At 40.4% G+C, this 25,467-nt stretch overlaps 1 protein-coding gene across 1 annotated transcript; it reads left to right on the forward strand.

Moving 5' to 3' along the window:
• Nucleotides 1–2,449: 2,449 nt before the first annotated feature.
• Nucleotides 2,450–24,360, forward strand: LOC145433538 (kinesin-like protein KIF28). The gene is made up of 24 exons (XM_080310656.1): nt 2,450–2,622; nt 3,208–3,257; nt 3,320–3,465; nt 5,667–5,799; nt 5,957–6,030; nt 6,116–6,233; nt 8,421–8,532; nt 8,605–8,712; nt 10,801–10,895; nt 10,962–11,127; nt 11,494–11,611; nt 11,876–12,058; nt 12,404–12,579; nt 16,141–16,281; nt 18,025–18,176; nt 18,255–18,403; nt 18,472–18,600; nt 21,920–22,066; nt 22,131–22,280; nt 22,759–22,915; nt 22,971–23,101; nt 23,453–23,521; nt 23,934–24,055; nt 24,158–24,360. Exons 1-24 carry the CDS (start codon nt 2,582–2,584, stop codon nt 24,225–24,227), a joined length of 2,937 nt encoding a protein of 978 aa, XP_080166782.1. The 5' UTR covers nt 2,450–2,581; the 3' UTR covers nt 24,228–24,360.
• Nucleotides 24,361–25,467: the final 1,107 nt, after the last annotated feature.

Here is a 25,467-nt window from a genome sequence, read left to right on the forward strand (position 1 = left end):
GAGGCGTGAGATTTGCCTGTGTCGACACCATATAGGACACTATGGTGATATTCACTGTTCATCTTCTTGATTAGTAAGTAGCTTGGTAGTATTGGCGTTAAAATGTAGGCGTGTTGCGCAACGTTATGTTACCGTCGAATAATTTGAGAATTGAGAAGTCGATCAATATTTAAATTTTCGGTATCAGTGCGACAGTTACATTCGATTATTATAAATTATTATAAATTTTACAATTTTCTTTTACTCATCCTGATGACAGGTGATGCATTTCCTCACTTGCGTTCTCTGACCCCACGTCACTGACGTATCACACCTCACAATGGGTATGTGCTGCTGTAGTGACCACGCTTAGCTCCAACTACGCATGTGGTCATGGGTCCTCAAATTAAAAAGGAGCACCAAGACGAGCCTACGATCTCGTATAACTGACGAAAGTGTATTCACACATTTACTGTTGTCTACATCTGTCGCAGATGGTACTTATTTTAAGTTTAGAGCCATATCATATGGCTTTCACTGTAATACAATTAAAAAGATGTAGGCTAACTTGCAAAAGATCTATGCGACTCAAGTTGCGCATGCTCAAATAAGGCAACCAGCATGAGTAGTAAAACTTTTTACAGAGAAAATGTGACGCCCATTACGAATCCCATGTAGTGAGTTCGATGCTGTGATGACATCACAAATTTTCAATTGAATTTTCAATTGTGACGTAACAGTGGATTGACATGTATGGCTCTTTGGGAGTTAAAATTGAAAATATAGGGCTAATATGGCTCTTTGGACGATAAAGGTTTCCGACCGCAGATTCCAACGGGTAGGCTACGTCCGCCCGAATATGTTTAATTATTATTTACGGGTCCTACAGTTTCAGCTCTACCGGAAAATCTGATTACGTGAGCAGAGAGGATAAAAAATTGAGAGCAACATATATGCAATTCCCGATCATATCGACCCAATCCAATCATGAATTGCTGAGATCTTTCTTCGTCGTCCCTTTTTAGACGCTATTTCCTGCATCTTTCTTTCTTTCTTTCTTTCTTTCTTTCTTTCTTCATCTTTTAGTGTATTTTTGTCGCCGCCGTAAGAACAGCGACACGGGAAACGAGGAGCGCATAATATATGAGAATAACCTCCGACTTGAACACTGGCCGCCTGCGTAGATAGCGCCGACGCTTATCACTACGATATATCCCCAATCTCAGTCACAATTTTCTTGTCGAGACAAAATTTTCAAATATATCAAATCTGATCCATTCAATGGATATGAACATTTAATCCGATACTATCGTAAAACAGCAGATCATATTAAAATTTCACAGCATGTGATCGCCGAAGCCGTATCAGTTAGTGAGGAATAGTGATATTGGGCACAGAAGAATAGCTTGCTTCGAACAACAACAACAATATGTTTAAACTGAAATCAATTTCAGCATTTCAAAATGCTTTACTAAGCGTTCTTCCGAAATTTCAAATCATGTCGCGGGCCGCAAAATATTAACTCGCGGGCCGCGTGTTGGTGACTCCTGTCTTAAACAATGTTTTGAACAAATTCCCTTTGTATTTTTTCTAAAATTATATGATTATGTCATAATTGTCAAAATATTTTCGAAAAAAACATGTATAGTATGAACGGTGGGACGATGTTAACATGATCGCTTTAAATTCACTTTTGTTTTAAATAGAACCCTATAGGTACAACTAAATCGGTAGATCAGGAATCATATATAAATATCGGCATGGAGAATCATTTCCCTCCTCGTTAGGAATATATAGAACATAGATACATTGATATATATATAATAATTATCGCCCTGGCGTAAAACGACCAGTGGCGCGACCGAAACACGATGAATTCCAACACAAAACAACTCTGGTAATATAAAGTGTGGGATATCTATTTAAGTTAAAGCTTCCAAAGAATAATACCGACATCGTTTGCGTATTATAATTAGAAAAATCTGCAGCAAAGATCTCAATTATAAATTTATATATGACATAGGACGCGCCAAGCTCATGGCCTGGCCAATAGTTAGGCCTACTTGATGGTCAGGGATTACGTGATATGCGAATATAGACGACTTTGTGTGTATTCCAAATCAGTCGTAAATCTTGACAAATGACTTAGCGTAAAATGAATCGAGTCGTTATATAGGTACAATATGAACAATGAGCAATTTATATGACAAAAGCTACGCTTTCGCTTACATGATTCTATATTCAGTCACCCTTATTCACTAGCCGCACCAAGTACTTCAACAATAGCTGAAGAATAAATGAATCTCGTCCCTTTGTTGGTTTGCCTTTATCTTCACTCCCCGCATTGGCAACTAGCTAAACAGATCGAACGGACTCTCGCTGCCATGTGATCTATCAACATTTGATGCTTGTCAAGAATTAGCTGTTATGTAGTGATTTAGAGAGAATCGCTGCTTCATGGACCATATATATAGGCTTCTAAATTTCGATCAATTTGCCAGGTTGTCGATATCAGTAGTCGGAAACCGTACACGACTCGTATATAAATCTCAGCAAGGCTACAACAATCCATTGAGCCTCGGAAAAAGACAGAGGAGAAGAGATGGCGGAAAATGTTAAAGTTGCAGTTCGAGTTCGTCCATTCATATCCTTTTTACATTGGAAACCTGTTAAGGATTACACATCCAATCGCCTCTTTATCCTTACGCTGTTATTTCGTTCTGTACAGTTATACAGTGCCATATCGAGTATGTTGTAGGCTTGTAGCTTAGTAAAATGAAAGTTGCATATTTAGACTGTTTCTCCTAATTTCCATTACAAAGGCCATATACTATATGTGTGTGCTGGACATTGTCCTGCTGCTAATACTCGATTGTATGGTAATCGACTGAATCGCTGATATATTGGAATCGATGCGATACCTGTATCATGGTTTATGCGTGTGTGATGTGAGTTCGACATCGATCGGAGTCTGCATGCATAGTTGCAATTTCGATTCTCAAGAAATCCGGTCTTCCAGTTAAAGTTACAGAGTCGCTACAATAAACAGAATAAGTTGTGGGTGAGTCGTAAATGGACTTCGTTAGCTTGTTAGACGTTGCAAACAGAGGCGGTAAAATCAGAAGTCATAACTGGAGTCATTGCTGTATTGTGATCTCCTAGTCACATGAGTCTAGAATTGAAACGCAGATATTACGCAACACCAGCTAAGTTCCTTAACTGTGAACACAATCAGAGGGAGAAAGACAGGAAAGCCACTTTGGTAATTGGTATGGAGGGTAAGAATTTGCTATTAACTCGCAAATACCCACTGTGTCGATCAGTTGATTACTTTCTCCAGGCAATACAACGCGCATCAAGGACCCAGCGAGTGGGGAAGAACGAAAGTTCAACTTCGACTTTAGCTACTGGTCACATGATGGGTTCAAGGAGCGTCCTGATGGATACCTGGAAAAGTCCGCGTCGTCCAGTAAATATGCTGACCAGGTCATAAATTCTTGAATTTAGCTTTCTTCCTGGCGTATAGTGAATCGCCAAATCGCGTGAATTACCCTCGAATATAAGGGCTAGAAACATACATGTGTATTCCTATATCTCATAATAGTGAGCCATAGCGGTTAGGTCCATGATGCGATTCTCGCATCAACAGTTGTCATTTTCTTACGTAAAATAGTCCGAATCTGGGGACGTAAAGCAGTGCGGATTAAACAATAATTATTGACTGAAACAATGTCCCGCTGCGCAACTCCGTCCGCTGCCTGGTCGCATTATTACATCACAATAGGAATGCGGTATCGGTATAGCGCAGTTTTTCGTTAAGCTGGGATTTTCTGCATCATTGCGTATAATTGAAGATTTGAAAACGATTTCGAAGGGGATAGCAGTAAGCAGTAAACTTACCTGGAAAAGTTTGCGGAGTTAAATTGTCGAGTCAATTTTCAAGTCATTTTGAACTTCTCAATCACACTGAGAACTAACACCTTAATCATCAATGCTAACCCCCCTTTGTTCTTGATTCCATTTCTATTTACGTTTTTGATATGACTAATTCCATCATAGGTGAAATCACAAAGAGAGCACTTCCGACATGCACCTACTATAGCCGTCATAATGACCTTGACCGGCAATATTATATCACTATACAAGAATAGACAAAATGCATTCATATTGTTCATGTAGATGTGGTTTCCCGAAGTTGAAATATACCCATACGTGTATCACACATCTTGGCTGTATATGTGACATTGCAAATCTGATTTATGAACAATAATGGGCAATAGGTTTGGAATAACAATATCCTAAGTATGCGGTTCCGGAAGTCGGTCATTGTTTTCAAATGCGCGTGTTCAGGTCAGAATAGATTCAGGACATAGGGATGCTTGCAACCTCAAACGTACATGCATTTAACATTATGTCGAATGGTAAAAAACTTGTGTTTCACTGACAACAAAAGTCGGTCGTTTCTGGTTCACCCTGATAAAAGGTGCAACAAATTTCTCATACACCCTGAAATCATTGTCATCACTATTACCTTCACATACAGCATCTCAGTCAAGAAGCATTGCCGACAGTCTTACAATGAATTATATTACCGTAATGTTTTGCTTGGAGTATACCCTGGGAGTAGTAGGCCTATATTTAGGCTTACCATATTTTGGAAATCTAAAAAGAGGACACTTTTTCAGAAATTTGAGACTTGCAAAACCGGAGAAGAATTCACAAAAACCGGTTAATTTTTCCCACTTTGTGATCGGTTGACTAAAATAAAAAAAAAGGTCACCCAGAGCTAAATTAACCGTTTTTAACACCGAAATACCCGTTAGAACGTCAGTTCTGTGCTAATTTACGCCATATCACTCGCAATTTGCTCTAAATCTGACCTACATTTTCAAAAAAGAGGACAAAATCTCAAAAAAGAGGACAAAAGGCCGTCCTCCGAGGACACTTTCAAAAAAGTCAAAAAAGAGGACAAATCCTCTTAAAAGAGGACGTATGGTAACCCTACCTATCTTCATATCGGATTACTAGTTTCGAAACAGCATGACAGCCATGTTTGACGCGTTTAAGCGCTAGCCCGCGCATTAGCACATTAAGACGCAAATGTCCTGAATTGAAAATATCGAGATGACAGATTTCGCAGACTCGGAAAGGGTCGCTCACATATTCATTTGTGTGCCTTGGAGTCGACTTTTATCAAAATACACCAGCCAAGGCTGTGTCAACAAAAAGAGTTCGTGTATCATCTAAAAATAGTACATTAAACGCTCTCGTATTCGACATTCCGTGCTGGTGACGTCATATTTTGTGTTACGATTGTTGATATACGCTGTTCCTTTGAATTCTCTACTAGTTGGTGACGATTACCCCTGACGAGTGTCAGCCGAAAATATTCGGGTTCATTTCAATATGAATATACTATTCAATTGTATATTGAAGTTCTATACCTCCAAGAAGCTGTTCAAATATCTAGTGTTAACTTGAAATTGAATTAAATAACGTGACTTGAATCGAGTCACTATCAAAATCGGCGTAACTCGACTTGGAAAGATTTGAAATGAATTGGCTCCAAGGTAATGACTTGATCACATCACTGGCGCACACCGCATAAAACTCGATCAACAAGGAGAAACATTCTGGTGGTGTAAGTGCTTTCAGTGTGTTTGAGAATCTATAACGCTGCCTTCTAGACACGTGTGTTCGAAGATCTTGGAAAAGGAATATTGAGTAACGCATGGGAAGGTTACAACGCTACATTATTCGCATATGGCCAGACTGGCTCCGGAAAGTCATACAGTATTGTTGGCTATGGAGCCAACAAAGGTGAGTAGGGTCATTTGGCTACAATTAATTTGATATAAGATATTGTATCAGTACTATTAGTATTACCAATCTTCAATGTTATTACTATTTTTACGAAATATATATTTATATTGCAAGTTTCAACGGCAACTTCATTTTTTGTCTTCCAACAAAACAGGCATTGTACCGGTTTTCGCCGATAAACTATTTTCTGAGATCTCCGCAAAACAAGGCGGCGAAGCAAATTACGAGGTAATTACTTTCGTTGCGTTGCATATGTCATGATATATATTGGGAATGTCAATTTTCTGGCTGAAAACGACCGAGGGTATTTCAGGTTGAATACAGCATGCTGGAGATATACAGTGAACAGGCAAGAGATTTGTTGAATCCTGCCACAATAAAATTGAAGGGAGGCCTGAAAGTACGGGAGAATCCGACGAGAGGCTTCTACGGTGAGGTTACATAATAGTCCTAATGTATTTGCAGCTTTCATACTTTGTTAGGTAATTGATAATACTATAGTCGCTTGACATCATAACGCGTGGACAAGTATGCAACTATAGTTTATACAATCTCTACAATACAGTGGTTCCTGGTTCGTAACCTTGTTCCCTTTGAGACAGGGCCATAACAACACTTCGTCAGCCCCCCCCCCAAACGTTGGTCTTGGGCCCCCCATACGGTGATAAACCAAACCCCCCTAAGGCTATACGCTGCTCACCGCTACTTATCTACTACATTGGGTGTCCGTTTAGTGAGTCAGCTTTTCTCGCCTAAACGCGCAAAGCTCGAGAAATTTCTGTATTTCATGGCTGAATCGGTCAATATGATCGGGAATTGCATATATATTGCTATCAATTTTTATCCGCGCTCTGCTCACGTTATCTGCTTTACCGGTAGAGTTGAATGAGCTGTGTTTGAAAATCAATCAATCAATCAATAATAATTAAACATCTCTGGGTGTATACCCGTTGGCAGGAACGAAACAGCACTTCGTCAGCCCCCCCAAAAAACTTGAGTATTGGGCTCCCACGGGGTGACAAACTGATCCCCCCATCACGTTGTTCGCTTTCGCCACGAAATTACAGTTGTATTGTTATGTTCGATAATTCATGATAAAATCGGTCATTAAGATCGGTAATTGCGTATATATTGCTATCAATTTCTTGTCCTCTCTGCTCACGTAATCAGATTTACCGACAGAGCTGAGTGAGGTGTCTTTGAAACTGTAGAGCCCGTAAATAATAATTGATCATGTTCGGGCGGGCGGACCCGTTTGTATTGCATCGTTACATGTTGTTATTCCGTGACCTCCTGTCTGGGCAAACGTACTAAACTGAAAGATCACACGATTTCAGATTGTAATTCCTCACTGGCATATAAGTTTTTCCTCCGGGATGGTATTTGTCTTGTGAGGCTCAGATTGCCAAGATAGGAACATTCGGTGGCAGTCATTTAGGCGCCTATATGGACAATTGGACATATATGCATTTTGTATATATAACGAAGTTTTCGGTCAGTATAAGGGCAGTCATTTACGGCAAAGGTTTCCCGCTGCCGATCGTTCTGGCACACTTCTTGGAGTCGCATGTCACATGACATGACCTAAAACATTACATGTCTTGGTGCGTCGTGGCGCGGTAATCGCCAACGCCGATATGCCCATTTCTATAAATCTTGCGTATTTTTTCTTAGGGGAAGAGTACCCAATAATCAAGATATTTGGCGACTTGAAATCGCGAAAAAATTTCAAAAAAGTTGCATAAATTTTCAAAAAATACTCTATAATTTATGCTAATTCACGAAATAATTTTGGGGGGTTTGGGGTGCGGCAGTTACGGCCCTGCTTTGAGATGCAAGTTAATAAATGCCAGCCTGCACCTTGGAAAGTGATATCGTATTGCTAGGCCAAAACACAACAGCGTGATACCAATTTATTAATTACAAATGACCAGCTGGCTCAGACTGGCTCGGGTTATAGGAATCACAGTTATAATGAAACTGTAATTGCGACTTAATGAAAGCGACTGATGTCACTATGCACAAGTATAGGAAGATTGGAGGGGGGCATGGGCGAAGCATTACGAACTTATTATGTCACAATTAAATGTATAGGCTATCGATTGACGGTTGTTAATGTGTGGTGATACGGTTTGTCTCCACCTGCATGGGCTCTCAGGTGTTTGAAATCAGGCTGGTATGACGTCAAAGCAGTGCGGAGCAGTTTTTTTAAGTGCTATTAAGCATTTTATGATGATTTCAGCTCGGTAAATCTGTCTTCGTAGGGTAACTCGTGTCAAAGTTTTGGTGTTTGGTTTCGTAATGACGTTTCAAGTTACTAGATTTGTAATGTATAGCAAAATGGCGAAACGCATGGGTAGGCTACTTACGGTTGTTCAAAAATAACTTTTTATTCCAAATTTCACTCGCTTAGTGATAAAAATGGTATAAATTTCAAGTTAAGATTTCATGGCATTTACTGGTCGGAATTGACCCAAATTTGGTGTGTAGCGTTTTTTTAGACAACCTGACGATTTTATAACCACTGATGAGTTACGCTGGCTGTCAAATCCCATAGGACATCCCACGACAAAAGATTACCATAATTTCTGAACTTACGGCTTACCACATCGTGACAGTTGAGGGACTGCAAACTGTTGCGGTGGAAAACTATAATGATATCGAAGCAAGAATGGCCGAAGGGACGAAAAATCGCACGGTTGCGGCCACGAACATGAACGCAACGAGCAGGTATATAGTTTGCGAGTTACCGGCGAATGATTTTAGAGTCACGCTGCATACAAACTGTTCATGGTTTAACAGTCGAGCACACACGATCGTGGGCATCAAGTTTGTGCAAAAGAGTAAGAATAGCGCTGGTGAGGAGATGTCGAAAACGTCCATCATCAACCTGGTGGATCTTGCTGGAAGGTGAATAATAAATGTTACAAAATATATCCACTCTATATCACAGAAATAATCCAAATCGTTTACGTCGCGCGCAGGTTCATACTAAAATGATTGGATCCCTCTGCATATGTGGTTCTCAAAATGTAGTACGCGTATACCATTATGGTGGTACGCGAGAGCTTTTTAGGTGGTACGCGAAGAGTGCCTCACCTCAGATTGGCGAGCTTCTGCATAACAAACAGTTGCAATGATCTCATTTAATGGCGCTTTCTTGCTATGCATTAGTGTTGCAGTATAGTGCTAACAATAAGCACCGGTACATTATACTAACATAAATAATTCAGGTGGTATACACTGTGTAGTGGAAACAAGTTAGTGGTACGCCGTGCGGTGAAAATAGATTAGTGGTACGCGATTAGAAAAAGTTTGATAATCACTGCTCTACATCGTCGTCAGTTCAGCCCTCAGCAGTGCCCGACCAACATCGTATCTTAAAGCCGATACCGATAAACCGATATCTAGCGCCTTCATTCGATACATTCAGCAGACATTAAAGCAAATATGGCATCTAGCTTAAGGCGCATTTCCAAGACTTCAGAGCATTTAATTGAAGAGCTCTTCTACCGGTGTTGAATGGACATTTACAGTGTTACTCCCACTTCTACTTGAATAGCAATGGAATACTTGACACTTATGCCTGCAAGTGATATGAAATATGAAATATACCGATAATCCCATTCCAGCAGTCGCAGATTGTAGTTCCCAGATTCCCTACTACCATACTATGACTTCACGAAAATAGCCGGTGTTTTTGCCTTTAATGGTCGATGCCGGACTTCTTTCAAAGGTCTTTAGTTATAACTTATATAATGCATATTACTTGAACCGAAGGGATGTACAGATGATGATACCCGAAGGCCGTAAAAATTATGCATCATTACTGGTCAATGATATATATTCTTTGATCTAAAAGACAAGGTTCGGGAACCGTTTCCGTCAAAAGAGCCATTTCAGCTCTATTATATATTCAATTGGATCCATATAACAATTTCAATCAACTACGGCTTTACAATTTCTGGCGTCATGGTGGCACAACATCGAAGTTGATTATACATGGAATCCGTTGTGTTCGTCATATTTTATGTCTTTATTATCCCGCTCTTGACAATGTGTTGTCAGTGACATGTTTGTTCTAAATTAATTTTGCTTTAAATCAGGGGTGTCGAACATCCGGCCCGCAAAGCAATTCTGAGTAGATTGAAATATGATTACATTATCCAGCATATTTATAAGAAATGCTTAAATTTTTCGTAAGAAATACTTCCGTTAAATATTCCCTTTAGACCGGAAATGTCCAATATATGATCAATTGTTCATAGGCCACATGGTAACCATCCGACAGAGGTCTTGTGGTTTCACTACATTTGCTATTTAAGAACAAATCTCTGACGCCCAATTCCGAGAAGGCACTAAGTGCTCGCACAGAGTTCAGAGTGTTATGGATAAATGGACAAAAACTAGTCATTCCCATAAGCGAAACGCCACCGCGAAACCGTAATATGCAGGATACATAGAGAATACAATTGTTACACAGGTTTTGTGGTCGCTCTCAACCCGAATCGCGATTTAATATATAGCGGTATTCAAATGGCCTATCACCGTATTTCTTTTGACAATTCGGTTGTTTGCGAAAGAAGGTGTTGCTTGAGCGTCTACGGTACGTAATATAATGCAATATACAAATATAGGCTTGATAAGAAAGTATTCAGCGACAAACAAGGGAATGTACTGTAACATTGTGGTCCGCCCGCGAGCGATTTGAAGGTTTGAATCCGGCCCGCGACGCAAGTTGAGTTTGACACCCCTGCTTTAAATGCAACCTTAGTTATATCATATGTCATACATTGGGTAGTATAGTATGAATTGGGATCAATGGATACATTCGAGAATGAAGCTAAACTGTAAAACGCAAAAAAACTATTCCTCCCTCTTTTTCTGTTTGCATGTGCAATTGTGCATTTATAAGACCAAATCAGCAATTCGCATATGTAGGCGTACAATCGCACGCGCCTGTTTTTATCCGAAAAGGAATTAATCAATATTTCCCAGTGAACGAGTGTCGGGCACAGGCGCAACTGGCGATCGCTTGAAAGAAGGTGCTGCGATCAATCTCTCGCTGTCTATGCTTGGAAATGTTATATCAGGTATCAGGAATTAAGAAAATGATGTCGATTTTGTTGGTTCGGTTCGAATATATATTTCAATTCTAGCTTTGGCCGAAAGATCATCGTCCGGCAAAAAAGTTCGTGTGCCGTTCAGAGACTCGGTGCTGACGAAACTATTGAAAAATGCCCTCGGTGGTAACTCGAAGACTGTAATGATAGCGGCTCTCAGCCCTGCGGACATCAATTACGGAGAAACACTATCCACATTAAGGTGATCCCGGTACACCTATCAACAGCAATTTCGCAATTTCCTCATCACCTTTTAAAATTTCTCTAAATTCTACACTAACCCGGGGATACCTAATATTTCATTGACTCTCTTCGTGATTACGCGAGCTACAACGAAATGGATTTCTCAAAGTCAGGAGACAAGTATCAACGTCCAACGTCCATATCTCGTTACAGAAATTCGCAGGTTCACAAAGGCGATGGCGCACGTAACGGTTAACCGCCAGTCACTGTTCAGTGTTCACCTACAAATGATTTATACAGCACAGAAATCTCTGGGCATATATGGGCACCTATAGGTGCCGTGTATTATGTCATTTCCCATTTGCATGCAATATATGTCGTACAGATACGCCGACAGGGCCAAACAAATCAAAACGGTAGCAAAAGTGAACGAGGACCCAACAGCTAAGCTCATTCGGGAATTGGAAGAAGAAAATTCCCGCCTGAAAGCCCTACTCCAGCAGGTATATGAGTAGCTGTACTAGCAAGATCTTAAGCTGAATTTTGTCAGCGTTATATTTCTGGTATCCTACACATCACGAATTCTTTCAGCAATCTTAAGTTGGGGATTGGCATAAATCGACTCGATTGAATCGTCTTACTTCATACCTGAATGTGTAGCTCTACGTACAGTCGTACAGTGGTGCACGGCAATCTGAAATCAGAATTGCATTTGATTGATGCCGATCGAATCAAGAATAACAGTCTGATTTTACAACGATCTGCAGGGTGGAGCTGCGACAGTGGCCGCTGCAGTCGCGACGGACGAAGAGGAATTGACCGAGAAAGAAAAAGAGCAAATGAGAAAAGAATACGAAGAGCTGATGAATGCGGCCGTTCAGGAAAACGAGAGAAAAATGAAAGACATGGAAAAAACTTGGGAGGAAAAATTACGGACAGCGCACGAGATGGTAAAGCTTTCATAATTGTTAGTTATATGTATGTGTGCATTTGTAGCCGCGTTGAGTCTCCGAATTAAAATGGAACTCCAGAACCACGGGAAAACCTTACGATTCATAGCTCTGCGGAAAATATGCGTATGAGGTGTCAGCAAATCACTTCAACTTGTACAGATGTACACGGTGCAGTATTTCGATGCTCAGTCTATATACTTGTCGTTCAATGTCGGTTACATAGCGTCCCCTGACGAAGCCTAAATTCACAGTTTCACAGTTTCACTCCAGTCTACCTCTAGGCTTATACAATTACTATCAAAGAAACAGGACTTTATTAATAATATGATCCGTTGTTATCAGTATGGAGATAAGCAAAATGAAGAAATAAGGAAAAAGATGAAAACCACGCCCCACTTGGGCAATCTAAACGCAGACCCGCAAATGTCGAATGTCATAATCCACCTGATCGAAAAAGGAAAAGAATATCTGGTTGGGAAGCCGGGAGAAAAAACGGACATAGCCATGTCGGGAGCTGGGTAAATTCTATATATCAATCACTATTTTCTTAGTAGCATATATGTTATATGAGATGCGCTATCTCTCTGGAGCGGAAGTGTTCATTATTTGGCTGGCTATACGACCATCGGATGCAGATGTCGCCGTGACATACCAACTTAAGCAAACTAATAAATAAGGCCAACATTTTCGCTCCATTCTAATTATACCACACTTGCATATTACCACACTTCTGACTGAAATAAAAAAGTCAAAAATACCTCGTACCTAATTATTCCGCATTGTCACTTTTTTGCTGTTAGTTTGGGTTTTACTTTGGTCCTAATCGACTTAATATAATGTCAATATCGCTATTTCTCTCATTACAACCAATGGCGATTCTTAACTGGGGTTCATCAAACGAACCCCAGGGGTTCGTTGAGCCAGTCCCAGGTGTTTGGCGGAGGTCAATACACACACCAGACTAATATCTTTTGAGATGAAACGCCGTTCCGGTCTTGGTCATCATTGGTTCCAGGGATTTATATGCGATGAGTAGTCGAATTGGGACTGTCGTGATGGACGTCTTGTGTAGTGGTGTACTCAGGGGAGGTGGGGTAGGGTGACATCAAAGCCATCTCCATTTGAAACACCGATTTAAAGGTTAATACATTTTTGTGGCCCAAATTCCGTACATGCTATAGCGCCCTCTAAAAGGGTTCAAAATGTGGTATGAATGCAGGGTTATCCATGTGACAAAAATCGCACGCAGCTCGTAAAAAGATATCAAATAGCATAAATCTTCGCCAAAATAAGATATTGTTAATGTTGATTGCCGAAACAATTTTCAGCTCCCTCCAAGCCTCCAGAATTCCGGGCATTTAGGCATATGCTGTCCGAGAAAGTCCGGACGTATGGTAACCCTTCTGTAACCGATAGTTATTATTAGCTGATTTCCAATTTGTTTCAGCTTTTCAACCGAAGCATATACGTTGACTTTTTCACGTAATGTTCTCTCGTTCTTAACGCACTCCATCAGTCATGTGGTGGATATTTGTTTTTGTGATTAAGTGAAAATTTGGGTTTCGCCTTTTTTCACCTTGCGGACCTGTAAAATTTCAAAATATATTTGGCGGACAGGTGGACCATAAAAAATTAAAATCCACCCCAAATGTAATGTATGCAGCCGTTTGTCTGCGGATGGTACTACTGCGGCAGGGGCCAACCTTTTTTGCTATTGACGGTCGCATTTCGATTACTTATATGGCATACGGCCGCATTCCATGACATAGTCGCAATGAACTATTGGACACCAAATACCCATGTTAAACTGTCCAGTGTCCATGTCCATTTCTAGTGAACTCCTGACTAATCTACTTTTTCATATCGTCTTACTATACGCACCGAAATTGCTACATAGTGGTCATGTTATGAATAATGACTTAGGTCGGTTATGGTCGCGCCAGGCGCGAAAATTTTTTCAGATTCACTAATGAATTTCGTCATTAATATTCGTAGTTTCACATATTACCATCAAATATTTATCCTTTCTCAGCCAAAGCGGCCAGATTCATCGGTAGAGTTGAAGGAAGGGTAGTTTGCGAAATTTTAGGGCAAGTTATAAATGATGATGCATCTTCGGGTGGGTCAATTGTTAGTAAAGTCACTTTGTGGCGAGTTGTTTTTTCTTGACCTCCCATCAGGATTGTCGGTAAAGTGGAAAGATATCAACTCCCAAACGCACCAGAAACAAATTCTTTCATGAGGAGAGCACGATTCCACGTTGGTATTTCTATGTGGCCGGGGGCGGGAACCTATGGCTCGCGAGCCATATTTGGCTCTTTTGGGTGTAAGATAGGGCCTTTTGCCAAATTTTGATTTTATTTCCTAATTTTTCAATATTGCAGCAACTTGTTAGTAAATTTGGTTGGGCTGGGGGCTCGGACCCCCTTTTCAAAATCCTCAAATTTAAGTTGGAAAAGATGTAGCTTGCAAAAGATATGTAACTCATGTTTCGCATGCTCAAATAAGGCAACCAGCATGATTAGTAAGAGATGTCATATGGCGCATAAGAAGAATCACATGTAGTGAGTTCGAATTAGTGCAACCATGACGTCACGAAATTTCAATTTTGACGTAAAAGTTGATTGACATGTATTGCTGTTTGATGGTTAGAGTTAGATCGAAAATATAGGGTCAATATGGCTCTTTGGACGAAAAAGGTTCCCCTGCAGTATACGGGGTGCATCATTTTGCTCCGCTGTTCGCATCTGTACTGTTGGGCTCAGATTACAAATGGCGGCAAGACTATATTAAAATAGAAAAATTAAGTCGTACTGAATCGCGGCTAGCGCGAAGAAAATTTCAAGAATAATTAAAATATCTCCAAAATTCGTGAGTCAATTCGTAAATTCAACTTTCATGTCGACGGCCGCCAACACATACTAATTGAATTACATGTCCATGTCCACGACCGCAAAAATTTCCTTCTACAGGTTGGCCACAGGTTGGCAACAGGCAAGTGACATTTTGCGGGTTTTGTTTGTAATTAAATACGTTTATGATGTAATTCATGTAATTTTACGGTAGTGCCTGCTCAGTATACCGAGTAGAGGTAAAATTGATGTGCCCTGATAAACATTGGCTAATTTCACGCCAAAGGACGTGGATTAACCGAACGCGCCAACTCGAATAATATTCTTTTCTTCGACAATATCCAGAGATGAAGCGTTTTGGAGTAAGACTAAGCACCTTGTCGAGCTATCTTGCTCATTTCTCAATACATCCAGAGGTAGCTTACTACGAGTACAATGCGCCGCACGAAAATACTTGGCTATCGACCAAATTAATGATTCTAAAACGAATGATCGTACTATTTGCGTGCTTTAGCGAGTCAGCTCGTACTTAGCGAACCGCCCGCATGTCGTCATCGGAGCCAACTTGAACTTGAAGTCAAATCGAACATGTTTCCGGGCCAATTTTACCTCACGAAATTCTGCATCAGTTTATAATTTGCCGTTTCATTTATTTTACCAATGGACAAGCCCCGCATCTTGAAATTAAGGTATAAAATCTTAATATACCTCGCGGACCGGCGGTTGAGAACCACTGGATTAGAGTACGAGTTCGCCAGAGTAGAAGTCAAGAACCAGTGGTATAACCCATTTCAGTGGTTCTCAAGCTGTGGTACGCGAGGAGTAGCCTATACTGTGAGTAATGTCACACCCAAAATTGACGAGGTCCTGCATAATAAACACTTTACAATATCTCTTTAAATGGTGTTTCATTATTGTCCATTTGTGTTGTGGTATAGTAGGCTTTTAAAAAGGAATAACCAATGAACACCGGTATATTCATGTAACATTAGTAATTCAGGTGGTACGCCATGTGATGTAAAACAAGTGAGTGGTACGCGATGGGTAAAAGTTTTGGAAACACTGGATATAATTAGTTTTGCTGGGCGGGATACTGAGAGGTTCGCGATCGACTTAGTGAGCAGGCCTGCTTTAGAATATGTTCTCGTACATTTGAAGTCGCTACAATGCAACCTATCGCACCACCATTCATCCTCGACTTGCCATCACAACTCTATATTTTTACAGCATCGAAGAAGATCACGCCATCCTGCAATATGTAGGTGACAACAACGTCTTCATCAAAATTGCTGATCCAGATGCAAAAGTTCGTTTCAACGGAGAGTTACTTGTTCATGGTGATTCCGTGCAACTTCGACACAACGATAGGTGATCACAATATATGAACTATATGGCAGCCGGGAAAAATATCGATTGTCAAAACCGCGCGACATTCAAAATAACGATTAATTCAAAATACTGAGTTATTCAAAGTTCGGGTTTGAGGTTAGATTAGGGTATGGTCATTGGTCATGTTAGGGTTGGGCTTGGGTTCTGGCTCGTGATATTTTGAATTAATCGCTAACATAATAGTCGGTCTTTTAGCATTCGCTGCTTTAAACCCGATTCGATCCATACATATAAATATGTATAGGTGGTCAGTAAAGAAATACTACTATTGCCAAGATAGCGTAATGGTGTAGCACCCGGCTTCTTGACGGTAGGTCGTGGGTTTGATCCCCGACCGTGTAAGACCGAAAACCTGATTGTAACGTTTAGGGTTGAAATTGAACAAATCGGTGTTTTAAAACATGTTTTAAACAAATGCCTTTAAATTTTTTTTTTCAAACGTCTAATTATGCCATATTGTGTAAATACTTTCGAAAAAATATGAAGTGTGAGCCTATGGACGATTTGCACCCAATATAGTCGACGTACACGATGGGGGGTGGCAGCTACTCTCGGAATCGTCGTCGGTCCAACAGTTATAGCATGTAGATTGTAGCTATAGATCATTGGTACGGAATGGGTGTTCTGATGATGAAGACCGCCGACAGTAAAAATGCTGCATAACGATTTAGTCCTGGTTAAAAATATTTTTGGTCTGTTTATGACAGTGGTCGGAAACCCTTTTCGTCGAAGGAGCCATATTTACCCTATATTTTCAATTGATAATGTCAATCTATTGTGACGTCACAACCAAATATTGTGACGTCACCGTTAAAACTGAAAACAAAAACAATAAAAAAAAAACAGATTTTATACATGGGCCATGCTTTAAACATGTTTGTTTTAAATTGATTTTTTGTTTTAATTGCAACCCTGGTATCCAGGACTTCCCCGCTTGGCGCTCAGCACTACCGGGTTAGCCTGGAGGCGAGGTGCAAGACTTAGAAAGCCTTACAAGGCTGTATATGCACCTTCCCTGTCCAGCGGCATATGCACATCATGCATTCATGGTATACATATGAGCAGATCGTGAGTATGTATATCCATGAGTCGTTGTATATGCCGCAAAAACATCAAAGACAGAAATATACAACGTCCTACCCTAATTTTTTTAAAGTACCCAAGTAGGTTTTGCTTACTATCACTCTCCTTGATCAAGTGGTTGTGATTTGAGACTAATTTTACTTCACAGTATTCATGGCCTAGAATACATGGATATATTCGGAAATCGCTAATTCTACTTGCTCTTGAGTGGAAATTTACGATGTTACTTCTACTTTTATTTGAGTACAATCGATGACTACTATGACTACCTCTGTATATCAGTATTAATAGTTAGTAATCCTATTAGTATCCGACCTACATAGGCCTACATAGACGGCAATGCATAAAATAGAATGTCACGGTGATATGATTACAGTATTTTTCATTATTGCGATCATTCGTCTCATCACTCACTTCTGATCTTCGGAATATATATGTGCTTCACTTTGTATGTGCCAGTTCAGCTTATAGCATCGATGAAACTTGGTGATATCAACGCATTCGTGATCGTAAAGCCGTGCAGCAGTAAAGTCGCCGAGAATATTTTCACCTCTCCATAACGTTTCTTGTATCCCGTCGGTCGCTAGTAATTGGCATCAAAAGGTGGCTCATAATATAGTCACCAATACATTCCAACAGGCTTCTGTTTGGCTCTTCTCATTTATACGTCTTCGCCGATCCCGTCCAGAACAATGCATCGCCCCAGACTTTGTCTGAGGTAACCTACGAAATGGCCCAGGACGAGATCTCAACATGCATTGGACTGAGTTCAGCGGAGGAAAAATCGAAAGGTTTGCTAAAAACTAGCAAGACTATCAAAGCTATAGGTGTAGACGACTCGGATTAATCGCCGTAATGCGTTTATACAGATGAAGCCGTTATCAGAGAAACGTTGGCCGAATTGCGACCCGCGGTGGATGAAGCAAACTCCATAAGCGAAGCCTTGGATCAGAAAGTGAAGTTCGACGTTCTTGTAGTACCCCCGCAATACCGAGGTGTGGACAGCGGTAATACCGAGGTAAAAAGGGGAAAGTTGCTTTTTTAGCCGCGGTCGATGGCGTGAGTATAAAAACTGACTTATTTTAGGTCATGGTGAGGATGAGCCATTTGGAAAACGGAATGTCTTGGGTATGGACGAAAGAAGAATTTACCAACAGAAAATTCATCATGCAAGAGTTGTACGAAGATACCGAACCGGGTCAGAAACCCAGCCAGGTTGGTCACAATAGCATACTGCTAGGGTTGCATTTTAAACAGGAGGTGTTTTAAACAATTGTTTTGAGCAGTTAAATAAATATATCACAATATCTGTATATACTGTCGAAAAACATAGAGTATGAGCCTCATGACGACTCGCACTAGACATAGTCGATGTAGCCTATATACCAGGGGTGGGCAATTATTTTCCTACGCGGGCCAAATGAGAACTAGAAAATACCTTGGCGGGCGTAGTGAAATTTTTTAGCTATATTCTCCAGTGTATTTTAAATTTATTTCTAAATTACATTGTTAATAAATGCTGCTGAGTGAATGTGTTGATGTTAGGTAATGAGAAAGTGGCGGTTAATTAAAAAATATCTATTCGCCGTCATGATTCGAAGTAATGTTAAACATGATGCATTTTTAACTCTCTTTAGAACTCTATCCACGTTCTTCTATTAAGACACTAAAACAGTGGTCCTCAAACTTTTTTTAGACACTCCCCCATTTATAATAGTGAAAAATTTCGCGCCGACCCCTCTATCATGATATCACAGCATATTAAAAAGAGTAACCAGCATAGTAGCAATCTCGACGGATAGTTTGATGGCATGGAAGGTTATGGTTGTTGATGAGAGATTTCTGTAATATCAAAGTCGGACAATAAACAGAGCAATAAAGTATAAGCTGGGGTTAAATGGCGCGGAACGCGAAAATTTTTTTCATTCATCTTCAGCTTCGCGCCTCCCTCCAGATGCATTCACGCCCATCAGTTCGAGAAACCACTGCACTGAAATGTATATGGGATAGTACAAAGCTTGTCTTGGTTGCTGCATTCCGAACAGTGTGCAGCTCAAATAGTCTTGATGTCGAGCGAAGTTTTCTTAAATTCAACCTCCCCTGACCGAGTGTTTCGTGCTCGGCAAAAACTTAAAGGACGGGTTTACCCCAAACTCCAGTTTACAAATATTTAGTGCTCTAAACCTTCTTCGAATTTCAGATTTCGGCTTTCACTTTTTGATAGGTCCGCTCATCTTTTATGGGTGATAGATATATGATGAGTCATATAGTAATCGCGAGCACCGATTGACTTGTTTTTCGAATTAAGGATTTGGAAACGCCTCACGTAACAATTTGAAACACGTAGCCTATACCCGTATAATGCGTAATGTGACAATGGCACCAAAGAAGGTTTGACTTAAACTATATTGAAATAGTGATTTCTTGTGAATATAATTGTTAGTCATACTTTGCCACATTGCCTTTATTTTGAATCTGGATTACGCATGCGAGGTATGTATAAGCAGCGTAATCGTGGCATATGAATGAACAGGCTTCAAAGTAAACGAATTAGGCTACCTGTTTAGTTGATACAGCCTATGGTTTTAGTCCATGCTTCAACATTCAAAAAGCAGGTTTAATGTTATGAATTCCAAGCAACCTTTCGCGGGCCGCACAGAATGGCTTCGCGGGCCGCACTTTGCCCAGGCCTGCTATGTACGATATGGTGGTAACCCGCGAAATCGTGGTCAGTTCAACAGTTTTAGCAAGTACTTATACATCACTGGGACGGAATGGACAGAGGTGGTCAGCAACGAAGTACTTCTACTTTTTTGAAGTACTCAGATTGTTTTCCTCTACTTCTAGTACTTACTCAAGTAAAACTAATTTTTCACTACTTTCACTTCTACTTCGTAATATTTTGTGATTTACGTACTTGCATTCGCTATTTGCAGTTCGTGAAAGAGAAGTGTTATATATTTCCAATGAGAGAGAGAGAGAGAGAGAGAGAGAATGAGACTTTTCTCACGGAGTTTACCCACAATAATTTGACTATCACAAAAGCGCGAAATAGACATTGAGAGACAAGTACGATGTTTTCGCGAAAGTGTTGGTCAGTATCATTCAGGTAGCAGGTTTCTTTCATACCGTATATTGTCGCTCCATAGGACATGTTTCATCACAGTCAATATGGCTCAGAAAAAGATTTCGAACTATCTAACCGTAATCTAGCATTCTAGCCGCACAGCGAGTGTTCAATTAGGGAAATAATGGTACTTGACTTTTTAGCGTTAGAGCGTCAACAACTGTTGAAAATGTATCGACAAAATACATAAAGTATTATGTTCGTCGTTATCCAAATATTGTAGTTGTATTTCTCTTATGCATGGTATCGGTCCAGACAGGTCTTCTAATTAACCTGAGTTCTTTTGTCCGGAGTACATGCACGTAGAGGAGGCTTAAAATTAAAATTTACATCCCAATTTTCAATATCGTGAGTTACATTAGCAGCGATGTTACCGACAAAACAACTTCAACATGGGCTGCCCTCAACTGCCGTTACGGGCTTCTCCAACTTCTCCAGTCGGCGGGAGTAACATAGAAAAATGAAGTAGGCCTTCTTGGCGGGCCGGATTCCTGAATCGATATTTTCATCGCGTATTTATCCACGTATACAAAGAATATATCGTATTTAACTATAGGCTCATCTTCGCCACGTGGTCTGCGTAAGCGGTGTCTTATAAAAAAAGCCTGTGGGCCGTGCTACAAGTTGGTAAATACGGAATAGAAAACAAAGAGTATCGGCCTGGTGTAAAATGACCAATGTAGTCGAAACATCAAGAATATCAAAAAATACAATATCGCATTTTATGTAAACTGTAAGTTTAAAGCGTAGAGACCAAAACAGCATTCAATGAATTTATTACCGCAATGTACGTGTACGTGCATATAGCTCTTGAAGTTAATAAGACATCTACATCTGTGGTCGAACAAATTTGTCAACAAGTTCATTGATCTCTGGCTGCATGTCGGATGTAGAAACCCTTGGTAAGAACTACAGAAAAACCTACGTTCACTATAATTTACGTATAGGCAGCAAGTAGTGGGCAATTGCGGCAGACTGTGACCGCGGGCTACATTATCATGTAAGAAGGGAAACTGTCCGCGGGCCGCTGAAATCCCGTCACTGGTTGTATGTTTTTGGTATTCATGGCGTTTCTCGACGATTTACACCTGGCCAATTTTCTTCATTTTTATTCCGTAACTGCCGACTTGTAAGCTTTTATGAGACACCGCTTACATGGATGAGATGACGAGGAGGAGCCTGGATAAACCTCCAACACTTAGGTACCAATTGTGGAGTCGACCTCGGTCGGACTCGAACCCGCAACGCATCGATGTTGCCGCTGTGGATTATACCACTACGTTTTCTCGCTACGGGCTGTATCTTGCCTGCCCCTGATGTAGAACCTATGCTTCCAGCGACGAGTTTTACGGCTAAGAAACCATTCATTCAATCAATCCTCTTGGTATGTATGGTATCTGTTTTCAGGAAAACAACCCGTTCGTTGAGGGGACGTCGGAAGACGTATTGATCGGATCGGCTGTAGTTTCTCCGCGATGCCTCACTTACATGATTGGCATGAGACAACAATTCACTATAATTGGGTACGGGGGCGAAACCGTAGGAGTCCTGAATGTAACGAACGTCTTCAATGTCGAGTGGCGGTTGCGTCCGATTAATTTTAATTCGTTGTTCACAGGGCGGTCTCATTCCGTTCAACTTTAAAGGGAAAGAGATCAAGGAAGACGACGAGACCGATTATATTGACGACCCGAGGGATCTGCTAGGAAAAACCTACAAAGTCAAAGTGAACATAGAAAGTGCTCGAGGTCTTCCAAAGCGATTTAAGGTTAGCCATATCTTGCCACAGTATTGCAGGTATTGGAATATGTTAATACTAGCTGTCGATATCTATATATTGAGACGACGTGACCAGTGACCACATGGGTACACTGTGCATAACCACATGGCACGGATAAAAAGGTACTGCTGTGAAAACACTGCCGTTTGGAGGCAGGAAGCTGTTGAAGTGTTGATTCGTGGAGGCCATAATCGAAACGAAGGGTATACGGATAATGTAGTATTAGGCCACATCTCACTTTCGATCTATTTGTTGTTGGACAATCAAATTTTGAAAACTGTCGTAGTCCGCATAAAATATCCTGGCGCGCCAGAAAATGTTCGCGGGATTTAACCTCCATGCCCCTGAAGTAGGCTACGCAGTCACGGTAAAAACTTATCATTGGACCATGCTCATCGCATTTCATTCACAACGTCCGGAGTTTCGTCATGTTTTATAAATCGTAATGTTATTGCATTATTTGCAGGAGGTGTTTGTCAAGTACGACATGTTCCTCGAATCGGGCAAAAAAACAAAAGTCGTGAGCGGGACAACTAATCCAGATTTTGGATTCGCCGCGACCCATCAATTCAAGCCAGTAACGGCGGAGTTGCTTTCGTGGTTGAAAAATGGAAACTTGATATGTAGCTCATTAGAACACGAATACGAAGACAATGTGCCGGATTTCTGTATATTTAGTTCAGGTATGGGGGAAGCAACAGGAGGTGGTGGTTGCCGCGCGACGACTACTCACTACGAAACAATTGAGCAAAACGGCCTCGCTTGCCGCTACGGCTGCTCAGCTGAAACAGTCTCAGTCCAAGTGGAAGGTATAGCATAGCATGGAAATTGTTGTATAATCACGGTAGAATGTATATTCTATAGAATGTCAACACTGTACCGTACAAAGCTTCGCATAGACTTAGCCTTCCATAAAAGCTATCACATGATTCACATCCCGGTCAAACTACATGTTCCGCAAAATCTGTGCAGTGTGCAGTTGTGTGCAAAACTTGCCTGCTTTGCACTATAATAAAATACAAGAAAGTGTCTACAATTCTATATGCGTAGGCCGAACTGTCTTCACTGGCAGTAGTAGCGGCAATATTCTGTATCGTTTCTCTATACAAAGTGCACCATGCTTATTCGTCGTTTTTAAATATCATTGTATTTGCACCTAGGAAGTTACCAATGATAAAGTGATGCGGGGAATTCTACAGCGAAGATGTGATAATTTGGGAGACAAACTGGTATGTGAGAAGGTTATTTCCAAACAAAATACATAACAAACAGACGACCATGATGGTGGTACAGAAAATATGCATGCGCAGTATTCGGTACCAGATATGAATGATCGATACGACCTTGAAGGTCAACTAGTGTGATCAAACCTACATTAAACAGGTAGAAGTTCAAGGCAAGATCGGGCTATTGCTGACCTTTTCTGAAAGCCCCATGAAAGTTGAAAATTAGTAGAAATTCAAAGTACGATTTCTAATGCAACTTCAAAATAATCAAAAATTCATATCCATCCCAATTCGGCTAAAATGATCAAATTCCTTTTGTTCAACTCCAAACCGTATTCCATGCCAAAATTGCCCATAGTCATCGTCAGTGAATATAGCCAAAGTAGCGAAACTGTTGTGAACATAAATTTTATAGCATCGAGTAAGGAAGATGATTGAAGCTCTTGAAGACAAGAAGGTGAAGACCGTTAAAATAGCGTCTGTGAAGAAAGTTCTTGATAGCCAGCCCGATTCTGACGCTCTTGATCAAATGATCCAGTAAGTGATTCAACTGACAACAATAATGTTTACTTGACTGCTACCTATATATAATCTCCTTGCGGTCGGCAACGTGCTTATTTATTAAATTCAATTTCGCAGGAAAATAATGGAAGCCAACAAAGACAATGGAGATTCCAGCCAAAAATCACAAGCATGTCATATAATGTAGATTTTTGTATCTGATGTAATCTACAGCTCACAGAATGTCGCATATTCTGGCATAAATGTGTCTTTTTGTGATTCATGTATTATAGCCTATGTATGTAAGATATATCCATGGTTGCCATACCGTCCTTATTTCAGCGATTTGTCCTTATTTCTGATTTGTGTCGTTAATTTGTCTTATTTGCAATGAGGCCGGGATTAGGACTGGGGAGAGATTTTTAGTAATCAGCTTGCCAACGATGCCGCGAACAGATGTTGGAAACTATACACTACCTTCGAGTCAGAGGTCGAGTTACTCTATTCCCGAAAGTGACTCGAGTCAAGTCAAGTCACGCAATTCTTGGAGGTGACTATATAGAGTAAAGTCAAATCAGGTGAGGTCAAAATAAAGTCAATTCAAGTAGAGTTGTCAAAGTAAGAGCAGAGTAAAATAGGAGAAAATTATACCGATTAAGTAATTGCATTTTGCAAGATGAATGAAGTAATGACTGACTAAGTTGCTATTTATTGTGGATCGATAAATTGATATAAATTTAATTATGATTGCAAAAGGGCGTTGCAACTACGGTTGCATTTAAAACGCTTTGTTTAAAACATTTAATAAACAGTGCTTTGAACAAATGCCTTTAAAACATTGTTTTTTTTTCAAACGTTGTCTAATTTATACCGTAATTGTGTAAATACGTCCGAAAAGCCATGTAGTATGAACCTACGGACGATTTGCACCCATAATGGTCGACGTATACGATGTGGGGTGGCTGGAACCCTCGAAATCGTCACCGGTTCAACAGTTTTAGCAAGTAGATATAGATCAGTGGTCGGGAACCTATGGCTCGAAACCATATATGGCTCTTTTGGGTATAAGATATGGCTATTTGACATATTTTAAAGTTTTTCCTTAATCTTATCAATATTGAAGCAACTTGTTAGTAAATTTTCATAACGGCCAGAATAATTATTCACGTGACAGCATAAACATATATTCGAGAGGTCAAGACAGTGACGTATCCAGGGTCACCGGCTCGAACCCCTCTATAAAATCCTCAGATTTAAGTTGCTGTAGCCCCGATGTACCCGACATCGCGCGTCGCGTAATCTTGGATAGTACCATACGTTGATTGATGAAAGAGAATAGCAGACATGGAGACGCCTATATGACAATCTAGTTTTCGAATGTACATTGTCTTCCTGATCTACACCGAGAAATGAACTGCCTTGGAAGTGACATTCCTATTTCAAATTCA

This window comes from Botryllus schlosseri, chromosome 2 (assembly GCF_051294905.1).
Source record: "Botryllus schlosseri isolate E-star chromosome 2, Bs_hap1, whole genome shotgun sequence".
NCBI lineage: Eukaryota > Metazoa > Chordata > Ascidiacea > Stolidobranchia > Styelidae > Botryllus > Botryllus schlosseri.